A 17,567-nucleotide genomic window follows, 5' to 3' on the forward strand; every position below is an offset into this window, starting at 1 on the left:
GATTCCACCAGGAGGGGGCTGCCACTGAAAAGGCCCGATCCCTGGTGGCCGACAGTCTCACCTCCTTCAGCCCAGGGATCACTAGGAGATGTTGAGATCCAGATCTTAGTACTCTCTGGGGAACGTGTGGGGACAGACGGTCCCTCAGGTAAACGGATCTCCTTAGGATCTCCTGGCTATACTACACACACAAGGCCATACAATTATTATTATTATTATTATTATTATCTTCCTATGTTAATCACAACATCACAAATGTGTTATATGGTTTAGCAGAGGGGTGTCAAATGTGCAGCCCCCAGGCTCCTGTCAAGCAAGTCTGCTTCCTCCTCCCTTCTCTCTTGCTTGTTTCTGCATAACAGCTTGCTTTGCCAGGATTTCACAACGGCACAAAAGCTACAGAGCAAAGCCACCATTTTCCCCATTGGCTAAGGCTCCTCTCTTGGGGGAGAAGTGCGGGGAGGGGGGGAGGGAGAGCTTGCTTTGATACTGACCACAATATTGCAAGAGGGCTAATACTTTAAGCATGTTTTAAGTTTTTTTTTTAAATCTTTAATTGTGTTTGTCTGCATCCTTTATAAGTTTATCTCTCTGCGACATGGGATTACGTTTTATGACACACGTGGCCCAGCCCAGCAAGGACCCATTTATGTCAGATCCGGCCCTCATAACAAATAATGATAAGATATTGGATTTATATCCCGCCCTATACTCTGAATCTCAGAGTCTCAGAGCGGTCACAATCTCCTTTACCTCTCCCCACCCCCCACAACAGACACCCTGTGAGGTAGGTGGGGCTGAGAGAGCTCTTATAGCAGCTGCCCTTTCAAGGACAACTCCTACAAGAGCTGTGGGTGACCCAAGGCCATTCCAGCACGTGCGAGTGGAGGAGGGGGGAATCAAACCCGGTTCTCCCAGATAAGAGTCTGCGCACTTAACCACTACACCAAACTGGCTCTCAAAATGAATTTGACACCCCTGGTTTAGTATGTAGCGGGATGGTCTACGCTGTCCTAATCTCATCACATCATGGATGGGAGGCCACCAAGGAAGTCCAGGGTTGCTACCCAGAGGCAGGCAATGGCAAACCACCTCTGACATCTCTTGGGGCTGTCATAAGTCCACTGTGACGCGATGGCCCTTTCCATTACAATTTCAAAACGACAAATTCATTCATCACCATAAATGCCAACCCACTGGAGACCTTGATCATCTTGCTCGGTACTAGGCAGCTTCCTACGATCACGTGTGCATGGAATGTCAACATCATAAATGCCTTACCTAGTTTTGTATGCTTTATTTAATGATGACAAATTTATTAATAACCACATGAATGCCAGTTCACCCAATAAGCAGAGAGGTTTCATGTTGGACTCTGTGAGCCACTGCCCTGGAGGTCAAAGTTGGGACTGGTACTAGTTTGTCCACTGACCTTATGTGATAGGAACCAACAGACCTTTTTTTGTAGCCGGAACTCCTTTGCATATTAGGCCACACACCCCTGATGTAGCCAATCCTCCTGGAGCTTACAGTAGGCCCTGTACTAAGAGCCCTCTAAACTCTTGGAGGTTTGGCTACATCAGGGGGGCGTGACCAAGGGGTGGAGTTCTAGCAGGACCTCCTTTGCATATTAGGCCACACACCCTTGATGTAGCCAATCCTTCAAGAGCTTACAGGGCTCTTCTTACAGGGCCTACTGTAAGCTCCAGGAGGATTGGCTACATCAGAGGTGTGTGGTGTAATATGCAAAGGAGTTCCTGCAACAAAAAAAGCCCTGGGAACCAATATGTTGGGACTCGTGTTGTGGGGAGTTCCAGGACTAGTTTGCCCGCATTCTGTACCCCTGGCTATGACCACACCCTCGCCATGCCCCCTCCCCAGTTCTTACCTTCCCCAGATGGATGGGTTGGATCAGCCTCAGGATGCATCATCTGCAAACAGATCAGAAAGAGAACTGGGTCAGAAATAAGAGGGCTAATTCCCACCTGCTATGTAAAGTCCAGCTTGCAGCTTTTCCTGATCTTCTTTCTTGGGGCCAGCTAAAAAAAATGATACATGCTTCTAGCCATGCTGTGGGGGGAAGGGGAGGGTAGGTATTTGTGAATGTCCTACATTGTGCAAGGGGTTGGACTAGATGACCCTGGAGGACCCTTCCAATTCTGTGATCTCCCCTCCCCCATGACCAGTACAGGCAGACATAGCTGGGGCACGCAAGCAGTTGTGGGAATCTTACTGTAGCAGCAGGATAATAATTGTGAGTTGGGTGTGAGCAAGGCTTTTTTTGTCACAGGAATTCCTTTGCATATTAGGCCACGCCCCTCTGATGTAGCCAATCCTCCAAGAGCTTACAGGATTCTTAGTACAGGGCCTCCTGTAAGCTCCATGAGGACTGGCTACATCAGAGATGTGTGGCCTAATATGCAAAGGAATTCCTGCTACAAGAAAAGCCCTGGGTGTGAGGGAGATGAAAAATCCATGTGCAAAATAGGTGGGTGTGAGGCGGCCTCAGGCGGGAGGATTGCACAACGGGAGGTGGTGTACATTTGTGAGGAGAGGACCGTGAAACCCACCATCACCAGAAAGGCACTGTTGTGAATCCACACTGAACGAGCAGAGTTTGTATACATCTGTTACGTGCTGTCAAGTCTCCTCAGACTTGAGGCAGCCCTACGAATCGATAACTTCCCAAACGTCCTGTTGTTAACAGCCTCGCTCGGGTCTTGCAAACAGAGGACCATGGTTTCTTTGACGGAGTCCCTCCATTTCAGGTTGGGTCTTCTTCTTTTTCCTGCCGCCTTCATAGTTGGGTTAGAAAAAGAAAAGAACCCAGTTTTGGACCAAATTAAACCAAATGACGTACCCTGACCTGGATGGCCCAGGCTAGCCTGTTCTCGTTCAATTTCGAAAGCTAAGCCGGGTCGGCCTTGGTTTGAATTGTCGGGGAGGGACTACAAAGATAGTCTAGGGTTGCTACGATGGCAAACCTTTGCCTCGTGCCTTGAAAACCCTACGGAGTTGCCGTAAGTGGGCTGTGATTTGACGGCACTGTACATGGGCGCCCGTAAATGATGTAAATTGGACTCATTTGCACGACATATCTGATTTTAGAGAATTTATTCAGGTTTTCAGAACTATTTTGCATAATGTATGTTTGCGTCCGCCAGTTATGAGGAAAGCCGAGGAGGAAGCGGGGCACTTTGAGATCTTCCTTCTTGACCACGAGGAGTCTAGTCAGTCACTCCCGCTAGAGTAGGTTCACGGTGAGTGTTTTGGTCTAAGGAGACATGGGTTCAAATTGCTGTGGAGGTCACTAGGCGACATTTGGCTTGTCATTATGTCAAAAGTTTGTTGAAAAGACTGATTTTTTCCCCCCGCTATCAAGTCGCAGCTGAGTTCTGGCCACTCATAGATTTTTCAGGGCAAGAGACATTCACCGGTGGTTTGCTGTTGCTTGCCTCTGCGTCGCAACCTTGGACTTCCTTGGTGGTCTCCCATCCGAGTACTAACCAGGGCTAAACTTTCTTAGCACCAAAGATTTGACAAGGTCAGGTTAGCCTGGGCGGGGAGGAATTATACCACTGGAATTCCTTGGAGAAGGCAGAATTAAAATCTAATTAATAAACAAGCCCAGCTTCTAAGCAGACATTGCCCACATGTCTTTATGCAGAAGTCAGCAAACCTAAGGACTAGAAACGTGTTCTCTTTAAAAAGCAGAGATGTTCGGGGAGCTGGATTGGTCTCTGATCCAGTTTTCTGTGCCCATTTAGAATTAAGACAGACTCACTTCTCAGGGGAGCCAGAGAAAGAGGGAAGAAACCTTGCCGAGGCAAAAGCCTGGACAATCCAAACAGAAATCTCTCCCCAAATTCTCTATCCCTTTGAACTACCCCTCCCCTAGGAATTGCTCAGATTTTTATGATAAGGGCATAAAGAGCTCTGCTGGCTGGATCAGACCGTCCAGTCCCGCATCCTGTTTCCAGCCAGATGCCTCTGGAAGTTCATAAACAAAACGTGAAACCGAGGGCTGTTTCCCCATACCCACCCACCCAGTTTATCTGCCTGTACATGGGGCTTGCTTTTTCCTAAGGATCTCTCCAAGTCTCTTCTTAAAGACCTCGAGCTTTGTGGCTGCGACCACTGCCTTGTGGTAACGCATTCCACAAGCGGTTCGTGTATCGCGTGCGGAGGGCATTCTCCCCCCACCCCAAACACACACTACCACTGAGCGATCCCACAAGGGGGGCAGAGGAAACCCAGGCTGCCAGGAAAAAAGCATCTGGACTCTGGGAGCGCATGGACGTTCTCCAAGGCATGTTGCACCGCTGATTCGCTGGTGCGTGTTTCATGAGCCAGGAAAGCACAGCTGGGTGACCCTCAGGTGAACGACCTTTACTGAAAGTGAGCCCGCTGGTGGAGAGGGAGAGGTGTGACAGCAGTGGTGTTGAATCAGGGGATGAGTTCAGAAAGGACTGGTGCACCGCTGCGCATGCACGGGCTCACGCTCATGATGGAACACACAGGGAGAGAGGAGGCAGGGAAGGGACACCCGCTTGTCAGAAGCCACGTGGCAGCGACCTGCTGTCCTTGTGCAACGAACGTGCAACAGTAAACCTCTCTGGGTGGTGCTAACTGCAAGGGATGGGGCAAGGAACGATTGTAACCTGGTGGCTGCGACCCAGCTGTGACCTCAGAAGACCCTGGTTCGAATCTCTGCCATGCTTTGAGCTCACACAGGGGCCTGGATCAGGTCACTCGGATCTCCAGCCTCCTGTCTGCAACACTGTGTGGGGGTGTGTGGTAAGAATGCTGGCCTACCTTATAGGGCTGGTGTCTAGATGACCAGTTGTACAGGGAGTGCTTTATGCAACTATATCGGCGTAATACCGTAACCCGACCTTCTCTCGAAGGCCAGATCCACACTGATTTTCCAGCAGCTAAACCTTAAATGTCTTTAGCAACTATTGAAGGCAAATCTGGTGGGAAGGACAAAGACAGAAAGTGCTGGGAACATTTCAAGGGGAAAGAGAAGAGCAAGCATAGCAAATCAGATTAAAACCTGGGGATGAGAGGCAAGATTCAACCTGTTCAGCCAGCAGGGACAAAACATATGAAGCTGCCTTATACTGAATCAGACCCTCAGTCCATCAAAGTCAGTATTGTCTACTCAGACTGGCAGCGGCTCTCCAGGGTCTCAAGCTGAGGTTTTTCCCGCCTATTTGCCTGGACACTTCTTTTAGTGGAGATGCTAGGGATTGAACCTGGGACCTTCTGCTTTCCAAGCAGATGCTCTACCACTGAGCCACCGTTCCTCCCTAAAAGGGTGGCAACAATTCCTCTCTCTCTTTTTTGGCAAGGGCTCAACCCTGGGACACAGGAGGTAAAAGAGCATGGGCAGAAAGCATTTCTATTAGTTCCTTTTGGCTGCCAAGTTCAATGTCTCTAGGCAAATGGCCAGTTTTTTTTTGGGGGGGGGGGTGTCAGTTGTTATGCCCTCAAATGGGAAAGGGGGTGGGAGTGAATGCGCAAACAACTCCTGCCCACTGTCTAGAACCCCACAGACCCTGGGTGCAAAAAGAGGCGTGGCTAAAGAGTTAGAGGGCATGAATTCGAGGCAACAGATCTTTTCCAGGTTCTGCTTAAATCCTCTTTTAAGATACACCAGGCATTTGGGGAGGGGTATGGGGGGGGAGGTTGGTTACTCTGGGGCAGAGGTGGCCAGACTTGCTTAAGTAAGAGCCACACAGAATAAACATCCGATGTTTGAGAGCCACAAAGACAGGAAGGAGGGAAGGCAAATAGATGGGGAGAAGGAGAGGTGGAAAGAAAGCAACTTTTAGCGTTAAATGCCTTCTCCAAGCTGGCCGATAGGGTGGTGAGGGCTTTGAGAGCCACACATTATGTGTGAAAGAGCCACATGTGGCTCCCCAGCTGTAGTTTGGCCACCCCTGGCCCGAGGTAACTCCCAGATGGTGAAGGGCAGAGCAGCGCCCGCTGGCAACAAATGGGAGCTGCAGGAAGTTGGATCGGTGAATCATTCCAACTGGACGCCACTCCCCCCAGCCACCAGCGCCACCTTAGTTACCCACCCGGAGGGGCACCGACTGGTAAGCTGGGCACACCACTTGGGGCAAGGGAAGGAGCCACACCCCCTGGCCTGCCGCAGCCCCATCGGTCCTTCCACTCGCCCCCTCCCTCCCTGACGATGCCCTCTTCGTGCCACACTCGCCTGGCTACCAGCTGTGCCCTCTGCGGCTTCTCCCCACCGCGCCAATGCCCGCACCCCCCAGGCCTCCCGGTGCCAGCTGCACCTCGCTTCCGCTCCCATCGGGGGCGGGGAGGAGAGACGATGACCCCCCCCCCCCAGCCAGCTCCTTTACGCCCCACCCCACCCCGCGAAGCCGCCCGGAGCCAACTCCCACCCCCCTTGCGCGCGGTGCCCACCTACCGTGGCGGCGCAGCACAGGATCTGCAAGGTTGTGACCAGGAGCAGCTGAAGGGCACCGCAGGGGGCATTCATGGTGCCAAGGCGGGGGCGGCGGCGGCAAGCGGGCAGGCGTCCTCAGTGCTGGCGCCCCGCGGATCCGGGCAGCCCCCTCTCTCCGACCGCCGCCTCCTGGCACCCTGGCATTGTAATCCGGGCCCAGGGGGACACCCCCCCCTTTCCAGCCTCGTCTCGAACGCCAAGACACTTTGCCAAACTTTTGTGTTGTTGGGGTGGGTGTGTGTGTGTGTGTGAGTGTCCGCTGTCAGCAAAAAAAAATAAATCCTCAATCCATTGAAGGGGGGGGGGCAAAAATTATTCCCAAGATCACCTCCGAAGCGGCGGCAGCGATTCAGTTCCTGGGCAGTGCCCCCTAGGCAAGGGCATCGGTGCCCGCGGCTTCCCTCGCTGGTCTGTAATCCATGCCGGAGGACGTTGGGGGGGGGGGAGCGAGGTGGGGAGCGGAGGAGGCTGCAGGTGCGCCGGCGTCCCCCCCCTCCCTTGTGGCCGGTGTGCCAGGCGGGGCCGGGCAGGGAGAAGAAGAAGTCACCCGAGCAGCAGGCTCCGAGGGGGAGAGCGACAGACAGACAGAAGCTGGCTGGCCGAGAGCAGCCAGGGAGCCGAGCGGGCTCATGTGACCTCCCAATCCCACCCTGCGGAGGGGAGGGAGAGCCGGGCGGCTGCAAACAGCCAGGGGGGAGGCCACAGGGAGAGGAGGAGGAGGCGGCCTGCCGCCTTGGGGAACCGGGGAGGGGGCTGCTGAAGGGCTCTCCTCCGAGCCGTTGCTGCAGGCCAGCCCACCCACAGCCCCGGGGCTGCTCTTCCCAGCGCCTTGGCATGCAGAGGTAGACTGCCCTTGCGAGTGGAGGCTCTGCCTTAAGCATCAGGGATAACAGAAACAGGCCTTCCTCTAAAAGGCAAGGGGAACCCTCTGCTGGAAGTGATCCGAAGTCTGCCGAATATGCTGACTTTCAATAGTGACCGCCCAGAGGTGTTCAGAAGCTGAATAGGGAGGTAGTGTTCCTTCTAAGCTGAGTTAGTGTGAGCTAGCTCACAGATTTTTAGCCTCCAGCTCACAGATTTTTGCCTTGGCTCAGGAAAAATGGCCCCAGGGAAAACTAACCTACGCAGTCGCTCACAACTTTAATGTCAATAGCCCACAAAGTAGAATTTTTGCTCACAAGACACAGCTTAGAGGGGACATTGATGCAGACACTGTCCTTGAACATGGGGTCCATTTAGCATTCCAAGCTGACAGTTGTCCCCCAAGAGCCCCGCTGGATCAGACCAGGGCTCCATCTACGCCAGCCGATCCAACAGCCAATCAGAGAGTTCCCGAGAAGTCTCCAAAACAGGACTTAGAGGCAACAGCTCTTCATTGCTGTCTCCCCCTGTAGTTCATGGGCATATTGTCTCTGGACAAGGAGGTTCCGTTTAGACCTCCTGAATTTGCCTAAAACAGGAGGGAGAAATTATGTACGGTGCCCTGAACGCTACGGCAAAAACCAGGATATAAACATTTAAGTGGTAGACTAGCTCAAATTCTCTTTTAGCACAATTCTACGGCATCAGAACTTATGAACCCCAGGAACCCAAGATGCACTGCCTAGGCAACAGAAGCCGACTGCAGTAATAGTCCAGCATTATCTAGCCCAGGGGTGGCCAAACTTGCTTAATGTAAGAGCCGCATAGAATAAACATCAGATGTTTGAGATGCAAGATATGAATTTCAGATGAGAGCCACAAGATATGAACATCAGATGTTGGAGAGCCGCAAGACAGGAAGGCAAATAAATGGGGGAGGGAGAGGTGGAAAGAAAGCAACTTTAAATGCATTCTCCAAGTCACCAACTGGCATTTCTCTCTTTAAAGAGAGAAACGCCTTCTCCAAACAGGCCAACAGGGCAGTGGGGGCTTCAAGAGCCACACAATATATGTCAAAGAGCCATGGCTCCCAAGTCAGTTTGGCCACCCTTGATCTAGCCTTTTCTTTGGCATAGGCAATCCCCCTTCCTCCTTTTATCCTCACAACAAGCCTGCGAGGTACGCTGGGCTGTCCCAGGGTCATCCACTGAGCTTCAGGGCAGAGGAGGCATTTGCATCTCCTCAGTCCTTCTCTAATGCTACTGATCACTCCCAAGCAGGGCAGGATAGGTTGAGCCAGTAAAACACACTTGGGGCAATAATATTTGTAGGAGTTTCTAAAAGAGCAGCTTGCAGTCTGGCAGAGGGCCATCCCAGATCATTCTGCACCAGAGAGACAAAATCGGCAGAAACAGTTTAATTTGGGGGGGGGGGGGGAGACCCCACAAAACCCACCCTTCTTGTAGCATCTTTAAAGACTTAACAGATTGTGGCAGAAGTTCCTGCAGCCATAAATCTGTGGGTTTTTCAAGAGGCCGCAAGACTCCCCTTTTTTTTTTGTCTCTCGCTGCCAGCGAGTAACACAGCTACCCCTCTGGAATTCATTACCAGAAAGCTACTCTGTGCCCAGGGCTGGCACCGGTGCGCTTAGCTCCCCGGTCGCCTGCGGAAAAAGAATGCCCAGCTTCCAAAGCTTCTGTCCTCAGCAGGTCACAACTTCTGCCTGGCACCGATGCCAGCGAAGCGAGCCCCAGTTCAGTCTGGCACAGGAATCTCACTCGAGGGAAGGAAAGGTTGCCAGCGGAGTTCCATTCATACTGCAGCAGCTCAATCCTGATGGGCTGGAAACCAGACATCGGAAGCTGGTAGGAGCCTCTGGGGCAAGGGCTATGCGAAGACAACAGTGTCTTTGAACATATGCAGAGTGTCCACAAGGACTGCCTTGTGTGTGTGTGTATATATTTTTGGTTAAAATATTCCATTATCAGCTGAAGTGCACATAGCTTTCTGCAGCTGTTCCTTTGAGCAGGGGTCCTACTTCACAAGGGCAAATTTCCTCATCCTGGCCCAGGTGCGTATTTTTGCATGCACGCCTACTTCATACCTGTTGTGCCACTGGACTAGTTCTTCCATTAAACGACCCTGAGAAACCAAAACCACGCCTCGTACTTCTGGCTCTAGGAATATATTTATTGAGTTAATTTGTTCATTCATTCATTTATACCCGGGGTGGCTAAACTTGCTTGACTTAAGAGCCACATAGAATAAATGTCAGATGTCTGAGAGCCGCAAGACTTGAATGTCAGATGTTTGAGAGCCTCAAGACAAGGAAGGAAGGAAAGGGAGAGGTAGAAAGAAAGCAACTTTAAATGTATTCTCCAAGCTGCCAGCTGGCTTAGCTTGGAGAAGTAATTTAAAGAGACAAATGCCTTCTCCAAGCTGACCTATGGGGTGGTGGGGGCTTTGAGAGCCACACAATAGGTACAAATGAGCCACATGTGGCTCCCGAGCCGCAGTTCAGCCACCCCTGATTTATACTCTGTGTGACACAGAATGTTGGACTGGATGGGCCATTGGCCTGATCTAACATGGCTTCTCTTATGTTCTTATACTCTGCCTTTCTCAATGGAGACCCAAAGCAGGCTTCCATCATTCTCCTCTCTGCCGTTTTATCCCCACAACAACCCTGTGAGGTAGGCTAGGCTGAGTGTGTGACTGGCCCAAGGCCATCCAGTGGGGATTCGAACTCTAGTCTTCCAGATGCTAGTTCAACAGTCTTGGCCACAACACCACACTGGCGCTCTAGCTGGGACCTTCCTGTTTGGGGGCACAGATTCTGACGGACGTTTAAGCCCCAGCGCCTATCAGATCAGCAACAAAACATGGATGACAATTCTTCAGTGGCAAATGGAACCCAGCAAATTATCAGCTAAAGGTGTGGATGCAGTGAGATAGACATTCTAAGTCAAATCAGGAAGGGGAAGTCTGTACTCTATCCAGGTTGCCAAAGACCAACATCTTTTCTGGGTTTCTTTTTAAATGAACACCCTCCCCATCGTTTGCTTCCATCCCCTTTGTCAACTCCAAAACATTTCTTCATTGGCAGCTCAAAGTCATGTCGTGCGATCACACCTGGGGAAATCGAGCTACGTCCTTCAACAAGACCATGTCCATCTGGTGGGAAAGTGCTTCCTCAATCAGCCAGCAGGGGGCATTGGCAGTATAGCGCACAGAGAGATGGCTATGCGCAGGTTTCACACGTTACAGAGGCCATCAGGGGCTTGACGTAAGCATATATTCAGCAGTAGACCACAGCTGCACATGAACAGCTAGCAGGTCAAGGGGAACAGCTCCAGTTAAACACAATTTGAGTCCAGTGGCACCTTTAAGACAACAAAAGTTTTATTCAAGGTATAAGCTCTCATGTGCATGCACACAAAAGCTTATACCTTGAATAAAACTTTGTCGGTCTTAAAGGTGCCACTGGACTTAAACTTGGTTCTGCTGTTTCAGACGAACATGGCTACCCGCCTGAATATAGCTCCAGTTAAGCTCTGCTTTTCAGCCTGATGTTCTAACTTTCCTCTTGCGGGGAGCTTCTGAAATATGCACAGAGGAAAGCCTTCTAGCAAGCAAACCCCCACATGAGGGTCACTTTCTTTTCTGGACGTTTGCACGGGCTGGACAGGTGCTGGGTCACGCGCCTCCCTTCACACAGATTAATTTTATTTACTTCGACAATGTATTTATTTACTTAATTTATAACCCACCTTTCCCCCCAAATGGGACCCAAGGTGTCTTACGTTGTTCTCTCCTCCATCTTATCCTCACAACAACCCTGGGAGGTAGGTTACGCTGGAGTGTGGGACTGGTCACTCAGAAAGCTTCTAGGGAAGGGTGGTGATTTGAACCTGAGTCTCCGGATCCTAGTCTGACACTTAACCACTGCACCAGGGGTGGCCAAACTGCAATTTGGGAGCCACATGTGGCTCTTTTACACATATTGTGTGGCTCTCCAAGCCCACACCGCCCCATCTTGGAGAAGGCATTTCTCTCTTTAAACAACTTCTCTAAGCTAAACCAGTCAGTGACTTGGGAGATACATTTAAAGTTGCTTTATCTCCACCTCTCTCTCTTTCCCCCTTCCCCATCTATTTGCCTTCCTTCCTTCCTTGCAGCTCTCAAACACCTGACATTCATGTCTTGCGGCTCTCAAACATCTGACATTCATTCTATGTGTCTCTTACATTAAGCAAGTTTGGCCACCCCTGCACTATACCATGCTGGGCCTACTTCTGTGTTCTGGGCATTTTTTCAACATATTTGTCCCCTTTTCCCTTCTCCGTCACGCTTTTCTGTTTCCAATCATCAGTGCATCCCCCCGCTCCCTCCAACAAACTTACACAAGTATATGCAAACCTTTCTGTTTTTGGGGGGGTGGGTGGACTGAGGACACACAGGAGTTCTGAGGCACACTCCATTGGCAGGGTGCGTGCTTTTCCTTCTTTCCTCCCCCCCCCCCCAACTTGAAAGCTGCGAGCAGGAGTCTTGTGGCTCAGGGCCTTGCGCACAATAAGATTAAACCTGCATTTCGCACATAGTTCCCATTGCAGCAGGGTCTTGCTAATCCTTCGTGCGCGTCACTCCTAGCCACCTCCAAAGTCCTTATTCCCTCTGCTTCCCCAGCCAATGCCTCCCCGCCCTCGTTTTCTGGAGAAAAGGGGCTGCCAAGGCAGAAAAACATCCTTTTCAATGCCTCCAATCCTCTCCCCCCCAACCCCCCCCCCCCCACAATCACAGCAGAATCTATGTATTTCTTCCCCTAAGGACTGTTATGACATTCTCTTTCATTCTCCTCCATTATTCCCAGAAAGCCCTACTCCAGCCCATGGGCACCATGATACAGGTTGACCACTTTCCCGGCACCTGTCAGGTGTTTTTGGAAAGGGGGCGGAGCTTTAACCCAGCATGGCTTCTGATGGGCCAGTTTGGCAGCAGCTGCTACCACCGCTCCAGGAGCCTCACTGTGCAAGTGAAGGTAGGCTGTGAGAGCTGCTGGCTCCGCCTCCAGCAGCAGCCATTTTATGGCAGCATTTTTGTAGATGGGCCCACCATGCTGCATCAGAAATCCAAAGGTGCCCTGTAGGCTCAAAAAGGTTAGGGGCCCCTGCCCTACTTTACCTTCCATCCATGAGCAATGCTTTGCTTCAAATCAGCTATTTTGAAAAATGCCTGAGGGTAGAAGAGCCCCACGGCACAGAGTGGTAACGCTGCAGTACTGCAGTCCTAAGCTCTGCTCACAACTTGAGTTCGATCCTGGCGGAAGCTGGGTTCAGGTAGCCGGCTCAAGGTTGACTCAGCCTTCCATCCTTCTGAGGTTGGTAAAATGAGTACACAGCTTACTGGGGGGAAAGTGTAGATGACTGGGAAGGGCAATGGCAAACCACTCCGTAAAAAGTCTGCTGTGAAAATGTTGTGATGCGACGTCACCCCAGAGTCAGAAATGACTGGTGCTTGCACAGGGGACTACCTTTACCTTTTTAAAAGATAAATGAATGAGATAACGGAAGGCTCCTGTGGACAAAGAGCCCCAATCTGCTCCCAGGATGATTCCCACTGTGCCTCTGTGTGAGTCAAGGGAGACGGCAGGCCTGCAAGGCCTCTGCATTGGCTGGCAGCTCCATCTTTCCCAATGCAGAGATGGAAGAATCATCTCAGAGTTAAGACCAAGTCTGCTTTCTGCATGAAATGCTGGCTTGAGCTTTGTCCCCTTCCCGATAAACCTCGGGGGATGTCTCTGCAATGGGTATGGCTGGATCATTCAGGAACTCAGGCTGTGGTCCTAAGAATGCTTTCCTGGAAGTAAACCCCACTGATTAAAATGGGCTTACTTCAGAGTAGAACTCTGATTGTTCATTCACCGCTCAGGAGAACGACCCAACTCAGAAGAGGGTTGTTTGCTGTATCTCTGTATGACTCACTGTTCTGGCCTTACTTTCCTCCAACGAATCTCTGCCAAAAGAAGCAGGTGCGATTAAATTGCTTCTGATACAGGAAGGCAGCAGGATGAGGGGAGGCTGCCTGCCGAGAGTTTCTACATCCATCACATGCTCTGGACTAGTTTTCTTCCAATCAGGTGAAACGCTCCAGACAGTGACTATGCAGAAAAACAAAGGTTGGGGGAGGGGAGGGGGCCCTTCCTCGGTGAGTAATTCTTGCTCTTCAACTGCCTGAAAAGTAAACCTTTTGGTGCTTCAGATTTAATTGGGGAGGAGGGAGTGCAGAGGTTTGATGAAAACGCTGCCTGAACGAATGCTGACAGCGCCGTTTGACTTCCTGCGGCTCGCCCAGCGGACTCCTGGCAGCAAAGCCTCTCCGCCACTCTGCTCCTGTGCCCGCCTGGGCACACCTCAGCTGCATTTCCCCCTTGCTCCTGAACTGGACAGAGAGAGAGAGAGAAACCTGCTCTCGGATGAACTGAGGCCAGGAAAATGGAGTAGTCCAGGGGTGGCCAAACTGTGGCTCAGGAGCCACATGTGGCTCTTTCACATATATTGTGCGGCTCTCCAAGCCCCTACTGCCCTGTTGAATAGCTTGGAGGAGCCATTTGTCTCTTTAAATCACTTCTCTGTGCCAAGCCAGCTGGTAGCCTGAAGAATGCATTTAAAGTTAAAGTTGCTTTCTTTCTGCCTCTCCATTTTTTTTTCTGGCTCTCAAATATCTGACATTCATGTTTTGTGGCTCTCAAACATCCGACATTTATTCTGTGTGGCTCTTACGTTCAGTTAGTTTGGCCATCCCTGGACTAGTCCTTTCAGTGGATGGAGCCCAGAGGGGGAGCCCTGATCGCTTGTCTTGCCTTGGTGATCTTCCATGCCTTACGTGCGTTCTTCAGGGTTTGGCTATGGAAGGAGAGGGCACCAGAGAATGTAAGAAGAGCCTGTTGGATCAGACACTGGTCCATCTAGCACACTGTTTCACAGAGGCCAACCGGTTGCCCTGGAAGGCCAAACAGGACATAGAGAGGCCCTAGCCCTCCCCTCCTGCTGCCTCCTAGCATTACTATTTAGAGGTTTCCTGCCTCTGCAGGTGGAGGCTCCCTTCAGTCGCCGTGCCTAGCGGCCACCGATAAACCTCACCTCCGCAAATCTGCCCAGTTTCCTTTTAACGTGATCTATGCTCTGTGGACATCACCATCTCCACGGCCAATGATCCCACGGTTTAATTATTCATTTTAAAAAGCAGTGTTTCTCCAGAGCAGAGTGGGAGCCAGAAATGGCCAGCCTAACCTCCACAGTTGTGCTTCCAATCCAAGTCCAATAGGGGCAGGCAGGGGTGGAATTCTAGCAGGAGCTCCTTTGCATATTAGGCCACACACCCCTGATGCAGCCAATCCTCCAAGAACTTACAAAAAAGAGCCTTGTAAGCTCTTAGAGGATTGGCTACATCAGGGGGGTGTGGCCTAATATGCAAAGGAGCTCCTGCTTGAATTCCATCCCTGGGGGCAGGCTTAATTTGCGGGGGGGGGGGGGGAGCCCCTGCAAGGAGCAGGCTGGAGCATAGGAAAGTGCCTAAGAGCAGCAGGCCACTGCATTCTCTACTCCAGGGGACTCCAATGTGATGCCTGCAGAAGCCACGCTGCTCAAGGACACCTTTTCTGGTGCCCGCCAAGTGTTTCTAGAAAGTGGGTGGAGCTTTTGATCAGCAGGACTTCTGATGGGCCACTAAAGATCTGATTGGCTGTGCAGATTTTAAAAAAAAATTTGCTCTGGCAACAGCTGCCACACCACAGCTCTTCACTCTGGGACTGCAGGGAAGCTGGGGCAGCTGGTCTGTGGCTGGCTCCACCTCCTGCGGCAGCCATTCCATGGCTCCACCCACCACACTGTGTCAGAATTCCGAAGATTCCTGCAGGCTCTGAAAGGTGAGGGACCTCTGGTCTGTTCTGATTGGCTGCCAGAACCTCAGGCACAGATGTCTTCCCCAGCATCAGCTAACAGGAGTTTGCCGAGAACCAAACTTGTGACCTTCAGCATTCAGAAAAAAGGTTCTCTACTACTGCTCTACCACTGCACTTCCTTCATAAAAAGCAAGGGCCAGAGACTAATTCTCACAGTGGAACAGGGTTCTATTTTACAGACAGAAGAACAGCAGAGGGGGGGACACTCAGCCCACAGTCCCCGCCCCCCCACCCCCCGCAGACACACACACATATCCTTTCCTCTGTACTTGGCTTCAGAAACTCTCCAGCAACCGTTGGGAGACACCAGTCCAGGACCCGGGCTTCACTTGGCAGTAGATGAGGGAGAAGCTGGGTCCTTGACAGAGTCCAAGGTCCTTGCTGCTTGCGGGGGTTGTCTCTTCTGGGTGTTGTAGCGCTGGCTGTATTCGGCTTGCATCTGTCGCAGCAGCTCCTGCTGCTTCTGGAAGCCGTTGGACCTGCGGGGAAGCGCAGAGGTGAGCAGAGAGTGGCAGTCCACCGGGCCCGCCCCTGGTCCAGCTCTCTGCTGCTTTGTGTCACAGAACTAACAGTTAGCTCCTTGAACAGGATGCCTCTCTTTAGCGTAGTGTGCATGGGTGTTTTGTCTCACTTTCACCATGCATGTCCATTCAGTTTTCTTTTTAATTTTGCATTGCCCCCCCCCCTCCCTTCAGCACTCAGTTCGCTTAATGTCTGCTGTTTTTCTGGATTTTCTGAGGGTGCTTTTGTGCCGTTTTCTCCCTTGCTTCGCTTCCAAGCCAAAGATAAGATTCCCTCTGACTTCTCCCCCCCCTTTTCCTGCCGCTCAAAGGCCACTCCTACATCCAGGTCATTCCACCCATACTGTACCTTCTGCCATCCATCGGTGTGTCCCTAGTCACTTTACATTTCCAAAAGAACACTTTTTTACAAGCAACACGAGTTTTACATTTTAAAATTTTTGTACAAGCGGCACAAGTCTAGCGATATGAGACAATCGCTAGCTTCAGATTGCTGTAAAAAGAGAAAAGAGACGACTCCCAGGGAGCCACTGGCATTCACAACAAGCCCATCTGGGCTGCCCTCTCCTGCCATGCAGTTTAAACAGGTGGCAGGAGAAGGCAGTGCAGAGCTGCACCTGATGGCTCCTCCCATGCACAGCGAGCCCATCTGGGCTGTATGCACAGCTTACTGAAGAGATTCTGAGCAAGCAAGCTTTTTGGGGTTGCAGCTGCAAAATAAACACACCAGAGGAAAAAGAATGGTGCGTGTGGCAGGCACAGAATCCGAAGTCGAGCTTAAAAGGCCCAGCTGCTTGGATTCTCTGCAGTAAGCTGTATGTGCACAACATGCCTTTGTCTTAACCTAGGAGCTCTTCTCTAACCCCTCCTCTCTCACACGCTTTGTCTTCTCACACCCTTCACATGGCCTTCAACGGAGACACGCGTATCTGCCCTCGTACTCCCATGGATATGATGCTGGACAAACGGTCCATTTGGGATAGGGAAAGTACTCTTCAGATTAGGCTTCTTTCTCTTTTGACTGCAACCTGAATGTGAACTGGATCTACTTGAATACATGTAAGTTTACTTTTTTTCAATATACATCTTGAACATATGAAGCTGCCTTATACTGAATCAGACCCTTAGTCCATTGTCTACTCAGACTGGCAGTGGCTCTCCAGGGTCTCAAGCTAATGTTTTTCACGCCTACTTGCCTGGACCCTTTTAGTTGGAGATGCTGGGAACTGGACCTGGGACCTTCTGCTTACCAAGCAGACCCTCTACCACTGAGCCACCATCCCTCCCCAAAGAAATCTTGAGAGATTTATCTGTATTCAGTAGCACTCTTCTATGACTGGGCAAAACTCTGCTATATTAACTCAAAGATCCCAATAGCTTTGTTGTTACGATGTATGTCCCACTTGCCTTCTGATGCTAAGACCTGGTTTTCTATTAACAGCCTCTCCCCAGGGAATCCTGGGAGCCGGCTCTGTTCCCAGCATCCCCTTGAGAGAGGCCATTACTACTCTATCTTTCCTGCTGTCTGCAGTTTTCATTCTAAATATGTCTGCCTAACTGATTGCTACTTTATGCACCTGACACAGAGAGGGATGACTCGCTTATGCTGGAATAGACATTATGAACCTTTATAGTGTCACTGGGCTCCTGTTTTTATTCTGCTATGGAAGCTCCCCACCTTCAGCAAACTACAACTCCCAAGATCCTTTGGGGGGGGGAAGCTGTGACAGCACTAGCAGTC

The 17,567-nt window shown here is 51.1% G+C and overlaps 3 protein-coding genes across 3 annotated transcripts in view; all 3 read right to left on the bottom strand.

Moving 5' to 3' along the window:
- The window catches only part of VEGFB (vascular endothelial growth factor B), a 44,007-nt gene extending 36,937 nt beyond the window's left edge, over window positions 1–7,070 (bottom strand). The window contains exons 1-2 of the mRNA XM_060254545.1: window positions 6,446–7,070; window positions 1,889–1,931 (exon numbers count right to left, since the gene is read on the bottom strand). Coding sequence (XP_060110528.1) covers window positions 1,889–1,931; window positions 6,446–6,517 — 115 coding nt within the window. The 5' untranslated portion in view covers window positions 6,518–7,070. The remainder of the gene's footprint in view (window positions 1–1,888; window positions 1,932–6,445) is intronic.
- The window catches only part of FKBP2 (FKBP prolyl isomerase 2), a 325,209-nt gene that overhangs the window by 88,962 nt on the left and 218,680 nt on the right, over window positions 1–17,567 (bottom strand). The window lies entirely within an intron of this gene.
- Window positions 15,456–17,567, bottom strand: part of DNAJC4 (DnaJ heat shock protein family (Hsp40) member C4) — a 61,131-nt gene continuing 59,019 nt past the window's right edge. The window contains exon 6 of the mRNA XM_060254546.1: window positions 15,456–15,784. Within this exon, the coding sequence (XP_060110529.1) occupies window positions 15,631–15,784 (154 nt within the window). The 3' untranslated portion in view covers window positions 15,456–15,630. The remainder of the gene's footprint in view (window positions 15,785–17,567) is intronic.

This window comes from Heteronotia binoei, chromosome 1, assembly GCF_032191835.1.
Source record: "Heteronotia binoei isolate CCM8104 ecotype False Entrance Well chromosome 1, APGP_CSIRO_Hbin_v1, whole genome shotgun sequence".
In the NCBI taxonomy this organism is placed as follows: Eukaryota; Metazoa; Chordata; class Lepidosauria; order Squamata; family Gekkonidae; genus Heteronotia; species Heteronotia binoei.